Source organism: Jaculus jaculus, chromosome 23, assembly GCF_020740685.1.
Source record: "Jaculus jaculus isolate mJacJac1 chromosome 23, mJacJac1.mat.Y.cur, whole genome shotgun sequence".
In the NCBI taxonomy this organism is placed as follows: domain Eukaryota; kingdom Metazoa; phylum Chordata; class Mammalia; order Rodentia; family Dipodidae; genus Jaculus; species Jaculus jaculus.
The window spans coordinates 2,952,883-2,964,006 of NC_059124.1; the positions used below are offsets into that span (position 1 = coordinate 2,952,883).

At 49.0% G+C, this 11,124-nt stretch overlaps 1 protein-coding gene across 1 annotated transcript in view; it reads right to left on the minus strand.

The window, feature by feature from the left end:
- Etv6 (ETS variant transcription factor 6) overlaps positions 1–10,478 on the minus strand; it is a 259,969-nt gene extending 249,491 nt beyond the window's left edge. Inside the window, exon 1 of the mRNA XM_045139694.1 lies at positions 10,275–10,478. Coding sequence (XP_044995629.1) covers positions 10,275–10,307 — 33 coding nt within the window. The 5' untranslated portion in view covers positions 10,308–10,478. The remainder of the gene's footprint in view (positions 1–10,274) is intronic.
- Between the last annotated feature and the right edge of the window lie 646 nt (positions 10,479–11,124).

An 11,124-nucleotide genomic window follows, 5' to 3' on the forward strand; every position in this document is an offset into this window, starting at 1 on the left:
TTCAGAAGAATTAGTAAGTTCGTGACTGAGCACCTTGAGCAAGTTCAAGGAAAAGGTTATACAGGTCTGTCTGCTGCAATGTCTGCACCCCGCCCCTGGGGGAGCCCCACAGTGAGTGGGCCCCTTACCAGCAACTTTTAATGCCCTTAAGGGAAGTCACCTTCATAGGGAAGAGCCTAAGAATAACAGAACAAACCTCAGTACTAATAAATCTAAGGCCAGTGGAGACTGAGAAGACACTGTGACAAGATATCGCACTGCACACACTAATAGCTAATATGGCAATATGTCCTTTTTGGGTCACTCGGGAAAGGAGGTCATTTCCCAATGTTGTCCGACTCCCACAGAGAAAGGGAAAAGAACCCCCAAAAGGAAACAGGGCCTCAGGATCATCTCCCTTCAGGAGTATTTCCATACATCATCAATCATCCAGAGATGTGAGGCTTGGCCTTTAAAAAAAATCAACATGATTTTTATGACAACCCTTGTTTTCTTGTTGGATAACTTTCCAAAATATATTTCATCCTTTCCTCACCTCCCTCTCTCCCTCTCTCTCTCTCTCTCTCTCTCTCTCTCTCTCTCTCTCTCTTGAGGTAGGGTCTTGCTCTAGTCCAGGCTGACCTGGAATTCACTATGTAGTCTCAGGGAGGCCTTGAACTCATGGCGATGCTCCTACTGTTCAAGTGCTGGGATTAAAGGCGTGCACCGCCACGCCCAGCTCACTTCTTAAATTGAATGATTTAATGCAGAACTCGTAAACATGGATAACAGCCATAATTCTATGATGGTGTTTAGAGAGATTTAACCCTCTTCAGAAAACACAACAGGGAAGCTCTGTTGCCACAGTTTACCTACTTTGTACGATTTTGCTTCCACCATGGAGTTGGGGAGACACATATCTGGGACAGAACACCTGATTCTGGCTGTGGCTTGACTATGATTGGCAAGATGGTCTTTGGCAAGCTATTTAAGGGGTGTGTCTCTGTCTCTTCTTCATCTGTCTCGGGAGGTCTGGGTCGTGCCTCCTCCATGTCCTGGCATCCCTCAAACACGACACCCCACACACTGTCAGCTACTTCTTTTGCGACACTCTCTTTTTAGTTTTACCAAGTCTCAAGTGATGGACCTAAAGAGCTTACTCCTGTTAAGTGCCTTCATTAAAGCTGTCTGAATACAGAACTGGAGAGGGCTCAGCGGCAGGCCACCTGCCCAGCATCATGAGGCTGTGAGTTCAATTCCCAGTGTGGGGGTGGGAAACAACCCTTAACAAACACCGAACTTTATTTTGTGGGGGGAGGAGAGTGGTTTTCAAGGTAGGGTCTCACTCTAGCTCAGATTGACCTCGAATTCACTATGTAGTCTCAGGGTGGCCTCAAACTCACAGCGATCCTCCTACCTCTGCCTCCTGGATTAAAGGCGTGCGCCACCACGCCCGACAAATACCAAACTTTATGAAGTCAGGTGGTCACAATTCTCTTTTCACTGAAGTAAGTTAGACAGAACAAGGTTAGGATGAACAGGACTGCACAAGAAAGGAGAAAATAATATTCCTGGGGATATCTTTTAGATTACCAGAAATCACAAACTATTAAAGTTGTACAAGGGCTGGAGGGATGGCTTAGCGGCTAAGGTGCTTGCTTGCAAAGCCAAAGGACCCAGGTTCGATTCCCTAGGAGCTTGCTTGCAAAGCCAAAGGACCCACATAAGCCAGATGCATAAGGTGGTGCAGGTGTCTGGAGTTTGTTTGCAGCAGCTGGAGGTCCTGGCATGCCCCTTCTCTCCCCCCACCAACCTCTCTCCTCTTTCTCTCTGTCAAATAAATAAAATAAAGTTACACAAGGGATGTTTAAGGACAAAGAAAAGAGGCAGGGTGTGGTGGTGCATTCCTTTAACCCCAGCACTTGGGAGGCAAAGGTAGGAGGATTTCCATGAGTTTGAGGCCACCCTGAGACTACACAGTGAATTCTAGGTCAGCCTGGGCTAGAACAAGACCCTACCTTGAAAAAAACAAAACAAAACAAAAGAGAGAGAGAGAGAGAATATGAACAAGATATTCCTGGATTGGGCAAAAGGCTTCAAAAGAAAAATACAGTTGTACAAAGGATGGCATGATGCCAGCAGAGCTGGGCCCTGAGGTTAAACAGGACGAGGACGCAACCTCACAGACTTCCAACCACTTAATAAAGGCAGTGAGAGAAATAAGGAAAGACTTCTGAGTAAAACATGAGGCGGAAAATGAAGCCTTTGAAAGACAATCTATTAGGAGATGGTATTAGAGGCCAGGTGAAAAAGGAAGACTTAAAAAGTCTACATAGTGAACTAACTCCAGGTCAGCCTGGGCTAGAGTGAGACCCATCTAGAAAAAAAAAAAAAAAAAAAAGACTTGGGCATTTATCCCGAGGCAGGTGTGACCATCTGGCTGCTCCCACTGCTTACATAATGGTGAACAAGAACCCACCTTAGCCAGAGACCCCAGCCAGAATCTCCCCGTCCTAATCTACTTTATAAAGATGACCAGAGTTTCCCAATAGAGACCCTTGAGAACTGCAGCTCCATGATGTAGACACTGGGCCTGATAATACCACTAACAACCCAGGAGAACAGAGGCCGGCCACCTGTCACATAAAGTGTCCAGCTTCATGCTCCTCATTTGTAAACTGGGGAGGAAAACTCTCCAGTCTCTCTCCAGGAGAGACTGTGAAGAAGGAATGAGGTCATGGAGCTGAAACGCAGGGCACCGGGACAGTGGATATTAATATGCAACAAATGATGGTGATGATGAGGCAGGAAGAGGAAGGAAAAAAGTGGGCCGGGCATGGTAGTACACACCTTTAATCAGGAGATACAGGTAGGAGGATCACTGTGAGTTCAAGTCCACCCCGAGACTACATAGTGAATCTCAGGTCATCCTGGGCTAGAGTGAGACCTTACCTTGAAAAACTTAAAAAAAAAAAAAAAAAAAGGAAAAGGAAAGAAATCTCTAGAACTGGTCTGGTTGTCTAGGAGCTACAGCAATGAAAACAGCAGCCAAATTCTTCGGATTACGTAGAATTTATAAGTGCCCAAACACAAGGATTCCAGTTTCCCTAAGCACAGTCCACAGGATTGGATGTGCACTTAGCTCAACGTAGAGTCCACACTTAATACGGTAAGGCCTTCCCTTAGCAAGCGACTCGCCCATGCCCTGAGTACTATAGATTTCTGGGACCAGACTGGACCGAACTGCATAATTTCACTGAGATGAAAGGGTTACCAAGTGAATTAACAGAGCAGGTCATAGATTGGTGGTAGTATGTCGACACCAGGGAACCAGTTTCAAGCACACAGTTACGCTCTTTCCTACCCAGACACACAAGTCACTCTGGTCTATTCGAGGACGTTCATTCTGAGAGAGCCCAGTGAATGCTACTTTATTAGTCTGGTTCCTGTACATTCAGGAAAAAAAAAATCAATAAAAATGTGTTTGCTTTTTTAATAGGCTATAATTCTAACTTCTCGCTAATTTACTCTAGTCTTTCTCTCTCTCCTACTACTAGGTTTGGCAATGAAGTCTTCACGCTGGGCCCCTGTTGGCGTGGGAACTCACACTCTCTATTCAACAAACACAATGATTGGTTCTCTCTACACATCTAACAACAAATGCAGCAGTAATGGATTTCATCTAAAAACAAGTTACAGGCGGGAATGGTGGCAAACACCTTTAATCCCAGCACTTGGGAGGCAGAGGTAGGAGGAATGCTGTGAGTTCGAGGCCACCCTGAGACTACAGAGTGAATTCCAGGTCAGCCTGAGCTAGAGCGAGACCCTACCTCAAAAAACCAAAACAATAAAAAATAAAGACAAGTTACAATGCTGTTTCTAAAGTATTCACAGAGGAAAAAATAAATAAATAACCACTTAAATACCCTTAAATACGGAGGGGGGAGGGGGCTCCAAGACTCTGTTTCCTCCAGGTAGAGACATACACCAAAAGCCAAGGCTTACGCAGGGCATGGTGGCACACGCCTTTAATCTCAGCACCCAGGAAGCTAAAGTAGGAGGATCACCGTGAGTTGGAGGCCAGCCTGGGATACAGAGTGGGTTCTAGCTTAAGTCAGGCTAGAGGGAGACCCCACTTCAAAAAAGCAGGTTTTTTGAGATAGGATCTCTCTCTAGCCCAGGTTAACCTGGAATTCTACCATGGCCTCCCTACTGCTAGGGTTAAAGGTGTGTGTCACCATACCCAGTCAAATTATTTTTTTTCTTTTTAAATCAATAATAAAAAGGAAAGTGCTTTCAAGTAACTCCAATCAACACCTCACTCCTGCTCTCCCCTACAAGAAGTAACTTAGCGCCTTCCTGGGTCTGGTGATAACACTGAGGTCATTTCCCCTTGCTTCACCTGCCCCAAGAAAGACATTATCCACAGCCAACTTCCCCTGGACGAGCTGCCTGGTCTACTGCCTGCACTGTTCTAGACAGGAAGCTAACTCCACACGAGCGCAGGTATAGGTAAGTGTAGCTGGGAAAAACCCTGGAGCCCATTCAAGGGATCCTCAGAGGGGACATGGCACCAGGCACAGCTGCCAGACTCACAGACCCAACTTTAAAAAAAAAAAAGTTTCAATCCCAACACTCCGGAGGACGAGGTAGGAGGATCGACATGAGTTCAAGGCCACCCTGAGACTGCATAGTGAATTCCAGGTCAGCCTGGGCTGGAGCAAAAGACCCTACCTCGAAAAGCCAAAAAAAAGAAGACTGCAAAATGTGGTGCCAACGAAAGGAAGGGCCGTGGCGATCCTGCTTCCCGCATTCCTACCTCCCCCACTTCCCCTTCTCCCTCCTGACAAGACCCCCGCAGCCGCTGCTCCCACACACACATCTCCCGTGGCACACATCTCTGGGCCCTCAGACCAGCTGGCTTGTGACTAAAACAGACCACGGTAGGAAGTGCCAGTGAAACCTACTGTATCGAATTTCCTTGGCCTTTTAAGTATTTTATTTATTTGTTTGTTTATTTGAGAGAGAGAATGGGCACACCAGTCTCTAGCCACCGCAAACCAACTCCAGGCGGCATGCACCATCTTGTGCATCTGGCTTACATGGGTACCAAGGAATCAAACCTGGGACCTTGGGCTTCGCGGGCAAGTGCCGGTTAGCCATCTCTCCAGCCCTTCCTTGGCCTTTTTTTTTTTAATATATTTTGTTCATTTTTTATTTATTTATTTGAGAGCGACAGAGAGAAAGACAGATATAGGGAGAGAGAGAGAATGGGCACACCAGGGCTTCCAGCCACTGCAAACGAACTCCAGACGCGTGCGCCCCCTTGTGCATCTGGCTAACGTGGGACCTGGTGAACCGAGCCTCGAACCGGGGTCCTTAGCTTCACAGGCAAGCGCTTAACCGCTAAGCCATCTCTCCAGCCCCTTCCTTGGCTTTTTATAGGTGCGCCAAGAACCCAGAGAATGCGACACAGAGGTCTAAGGCCCTGCAGGCCGGCGTTCTTCAAATGGGTTAAAATAATCACTTAGCTTGTAGAACCCCAGTTACGAAAACAGAAGAAAGGCCCAGGAGATGGCTAAGGTTGCCCAACTCTGAAAGTCTGAGAGGTCCCCGATGCGTGGCTCAGTGTAAAGGCGCATGCTTGAAAGTTCTCTGGGACTGTCAGAGAAGCAGGGAAAACAGACAAGGGGCTACTCACATAAACTAGTCTCTCTGCCCTATCTTTCACTTAATTCCTTCTTTTTCTTTTCTTTTTTTTGAGAAAGGTCTCATGTAGTTTAGGCTAAGTAGCCAGGGATGACCTTGAACTCCTGACCCTTCTGCTTTAGCTTCCAAAGGGTTGGGATTTACACTTTTCTTTTTAATTTAGACAAAAGCACTTTTGAGAATGTTATCAAAACAATGGAGGGCTTAGTGGTTAAGGCACTTTCCTGCAAAGCCAAAGGACCTAGGTTCAATTCCCAGTACCCACATAAAGCCAGATGCACAAGGTGGTGCATGCCTCTGGAGTTCATTTGCAGTGGCTCAAGGCCTTGGTGCACCAATTCTCTACCCACTTCTTTCTCTCTTTCTCAAATAAATAAATAAAATATTTTTAAAAATCAAATATTGCTAGTGTATCAAAATTCCTATTAATGACTGGACGTGGTGGCGCACAACTTTAATCCCAGCACTCGGGAGGCAGAGGTGGGAGGATCACTGTGAGTTCGAGGCCACCCTGAGACTACAGAGTAAATTCCAGGTCAGCCTGGGCTAGAGCAAGACCTTGAAAACTCAAAACAACAAACATACAATAATCTTATTAGTGTTGGTCAGAGCTCCCCACTCTATCGAAAGCAGTAGGAAAGTCCTATTGAATGCTGCACCCAAGCCAGGGGACGAAGGCGTTGAGTCTCTGTGGTGCTGTGTGGACAGAGCAAAGGGCTCCACACCTCATTTGGTGTCAGCAAACATGACAGAAGCACTTCTTGCCAGCTGCCAGGAGAGGGTCTAGGGCCCTAAGATCACATGGCCAACCCCAAGGAGCAAGAAGAGATCTAAACAGCCTCTCAGTAACATTCTTTTTATTATTATTATTTGCATTTATTTATTTGCAAACAGACAGAGATAGAAGAGACAGATAGAGAAAGACCGGGCACGCCAGAGCCTCCAGCCACTGCAAACAAAGTCCAGACACATGTGCCACCTTGTGCATCTGGCTAACAGGAGTCCTAGGGAATCAAACCTGGGTCCTTTGGCCTCACAGGCAAATGCCTTAACCACTAAGCCATCTCTCCAGCCCCTAACATTCTTTTTAAAACAGATTTCATTCTGTTATGAATATGGACTGATAAAAAGAGGAGGGAAAGAGAGGGCCAGGGACATTATGTGACTGCTTGCTTGCTTTCTTTTTTTTTCTTTTCATTCAGGATTCCTTCAGCCAATGACATTTGGGCCAAGCCTTCCAAAAGGCCCGTGTTGGCTGGGCCTCGTCACTCTCTGCTGTAGCCTGGCTGGATTTAAAACTGAACAGGTGACTTGAAGGTGAAGAGTGATGGATGGAGTGGAGAAGAGAGCCTCTTTTCCTTCTTCCTGTGGCCAATCCTGTGAAAAGACATCTGGGAGTTGAGCCTGTCCTCAGCACCAACCAACCCCAAATGGCCAGGAACTGAAGCATTTAAACTCTCAGGAGCACAGCCCACAGCACACAGAGGGGCTCAGGTCAGAGAATTAGCAAGGCTCAGTGTAGTCTGGGTGACCTTGGGCTGGGCACAAGCAGCCTCTCTTCCATAGCTTTGAGGGTCCCCTGGTTAGGGCAAGACACATAGAAGGTGCCACAGACAAATAAAAGCTCTTCTTGGGCCCTCACTGTTAACTGCTACGGTGCCACAGATTCACCAACTCAGAAGATTTTACCTTGGAAGCTCCACCCAAATCTGCCCCTTGTCTTTCCTAGCAGACACCCACCGCTCAGACGTAAGCAAACAATGCACTTCCCCATGCGGGCCGCTGTCTCGGGTCAGGCTCCCGTGGGCTTCCTCTGCCCAGCTGCCCGCTTGTGGGGCAGGAGAGCAGGGCCGGTCTCAGGAGCAGAGCAGGCTAAGAGAAACCGCTCCACAGGCTTTGTGTCACACGCCTCCAGGACCACAGATCCGTCGGCCCTTCTTTGAAAGAAAGACATCTATTCTCTGCTCCCAGGGGGAAAAAAAGTTTGTTTACTGGACTCTGAGAGGAGTGCTTCTAGAAGCAATGCAACTTGCCTGCGGCTTACAGCAGACATTTTTCCTCACGCAGTCACTGTACCACATCCCAAGGACTAAATGAAACGCAGCCACAGATCAGTGGACCATTTTTGGATGGACCGGACTAATGATCCTGGCCCTTGCTCTCCAGCAGATCGCTGTGAACTCATCAAACTCCACGGAGATACTCTTCACTTAAGTGCACCCAAGCACAGGCCGTCTCGGGACACCTGCAGACCGACGCTAGAGAACGATCTAAAACACAAGTGGTTCTTTCATAACCAGAAGAAGAGACCCATCCGAATGACACGGTATTCAGTCATGAAAAAAGGTACCAGAAGGAGCCTGGTGCACCAAGGTTATAGCAACAGCACAGCTCGCCTAGCATGTGCAGGGGCCTGGAGTTCCATCCCTAGGACAAGGGAAGAGGGAAGGACTGAAGGACAGTAAGGGAACGGGGAGGGCGGGAAATGATACGTAAATTCCAGGTACAACTTTAATGTCACATTCAAGAAAAGTGTTCGGCTGGGATCAGGCCCCAGACGTAGGGTGTGAGGAACACAGCTGCTCCGAGTCCTCTCACAGTGGAGTACAATGAAGCCAGCCCCTCAGAAACAGCCCCTGAGAAGAGCAGGAACGACGCCCCTTTGCAAGAGTACCAGAAGTCACAGGAATGGGTTGCTGTTTGCTGTCTTAACTAACAGGGCTTGCCGCCGTCGGTCCAGACTTTTCTGATAGTGGGTTTATTGCCGTTGAGCCAAATTCACCGATCTAATACCCCATGATTCTGCCACCTCTGTTTCTATTATGAAGTATTAAACAAAATAAATTATCTATACTGCAGGGTTTTCCTGAACTTGATACAGAATCTGATTTATATTGCCAAAGAAGTTGGTTTTGAAGCATCCAAATGTTCTAAGCTCTTCTAAGACGTGCTCCAAGTCTACCCCAAGACAGGCACAACAGTCACTTCTGAGCGCCTTTCACTGTGCAGAAGGCCAAAACTTCTATTGGCCCAAAACAAAGAAACCCAACCCACCTTTAGAGTTCATACTGGCCTTACTTCAAACCCATGGCCATCCTTCCCGATAAGAAACACAAAGGTCTGTTTCTAATCAAGAAAAAACCTGGTAAGCGAGTGACACAATACCTTTCCCCTACATAGAACCTAAATGAAAAAAGTAAATAAATAAATAACTCTTAGTACAGTTAATTCCCCACAGACCAAGAAAACAGGTTATGTCCATTGTCCCTGCCGTGTCTACACAGCACACATATTATTAAATGGGCCAAGCCAAAACCAAGCTTGAGCAGCCTCAGAAGCAGCAGAAAACTTGCCTCCTGGGTACAGATAGAAGCCTGAAATGAATCAAGTGCCTTACTAAGTGCAGCGGGAAAAAAAATCACCGGGGAGAGACAGACAGATCACCCTGCCTCCCAACGGTAGCAAACTTCACAACAACTTTTCCGAAGGCACACACTGGTGCACGGCAGCCTTTGCGGAGAGAAGATACACATGCATGCACAGTACTGTTGGAAGTCACTCATCCTGACTTGGGCTACCGCATGCACAACAGGGCCGGAGAGCTGCGAGGTGTCGCTTTTAAGCACCCTGCGCGCCCTGTCAAACAGAAAAGGTCATTTTGCCTGGTCAATCCTTTTCCTCCCTACATCACAGGAGATTTCTACTTTGAGATTGCCCAACTTTCATATGTACTGGAGTAAAATAACTATTCAGCAACTTTATTCACCTTGGTTTTATTTAAAAAAAAAATTTTTTTTTTCATTGTGCAATGCCCAGGAAAAGCTGACACTAAAAACGACTCTCTCCAACAGGGCTTGCAATTACAATCAGAAGGGGCGGGGGCGGGGGCGGGGGCGGGGGGGGGACTCTTGTATGGTCAAACCCGGCGCAGTGCTTGAAAAAGAAACGAGTCCATCCCAGTGGGGGGCGAGAGAACTTTTTTTTCCTAGGAAGACCACTCCCCGGGAACAAAAGTTGTATTTCAGTCGCATGTTGGGTGTAGGAATAAGGAGCAAGGGTTAGGTAGTTTTTTGTTGTTGTTGTTGTTGTGTGTTTTTTTTTTTTAAAGAGCCAGTAATTACGGGGTGGGGGGTGTTTTTATAGTTCCTGGGAGAGTACCCGGGTCCCTCCTAACCAATTGCGACAGGCATTTCATTGTCAAAAAAAAAAAGAAGAAGAAGAAAGAAAGAAAAAGGGTTTAGGGTTAGTGGGGGGGAGGTGCCCAGGAGGCGCCGGGGGTCTCGCAGGGGGAGGGGGCGCAGGTTACTCTGAAAAGGTACCACGACGGCCGCGAACCGCATCTCCTCCCCTCGCGCCCCCCCAAAAAGATTAATCCTGGGCGCCCCGAGCGCGCCTGCAACCAAAAGAAAGGAAAAAAGCCCACCGTGGAGAGCGAGCCCCGGCGCGGCGTGCCCGGGGGTGGGTGGGTGGGTTGGGGGGAGTCCGGTGGGTGCAGCTCCAGGTCCCCCGGGCACCCCCCACCACACACACCCCCCCAGGAGAGAAGGACGGAAGAGGGGTGGCGGGTGGGGAGAGCGGATCGTTACCTTAATGCTACACTGAGCAGGAGTCTCAGACATGTCTCACGGCGACCGGGAGCGGAGAGAGCGCGAGAGAGGGATCAGGAAGTTCTCAGTTTTTTTCCACTTTCCTTTCCTCCTTGCTCCCCAGCCCAGAAATGCTCGGCGGGCAGCCGGACGCGGTCATTTAAGAAGTTTCTGGCGGCGGCGGCGGCGGCAGCATCCCCCGGCGGACGGGCGTCCCGGGGGATCCGGAGCGCGGGGCGCGCGGCGACGGGGGCGCGGGGCGGCCGCTGCGGGTTCGAGTCCCCGGCGCGGCGCGGCGACCCCGGGGCGCAGCCGGCCGGCCTCGCGTCTCCGCTCTTCCTCCTCCTCCTCCTCCTCTTCCTCCTCCTCTTCCTCCTCCCACCCGCCGCCGGTGCGCCCGCCCCCCTGCCGGCCCGCCCGCCCTCCCTGCAGCCGCGCTCGCCCCGATGTTTTCCTTCCTGGAAGAGAAACTGGAAGGCAGAACTGCGAGAGCTCGCTCTCGTCCCCTCCCTCCCTCCCTCTCTATGCTCATTGATCTTGAGAGTTTCAGGGCAGAAACTGACGTGAATTCCCAGCACCGAGCTCTGCCTCTTAAAGGAGCCACTAGGAAATAAAAGCTCGGGTTGCACACACACACACACACACACACACAGAGCCGGGTGGAGATGGAGGGGGAAATGCAAGCCGGGCGGGGGATGGGTGCTCGGGGGAACCCCTTCTTCCACCCCGAGGACCCCCCCCATTGCCGCCCGCCCGCGGGAAGATGCATTGAAGAAAACGTTGCTCCACCACCACCCTCCCCCTTCCAGAAGCCGTAACACGAGTTTAATTTTATTATTTTATTCTTGTA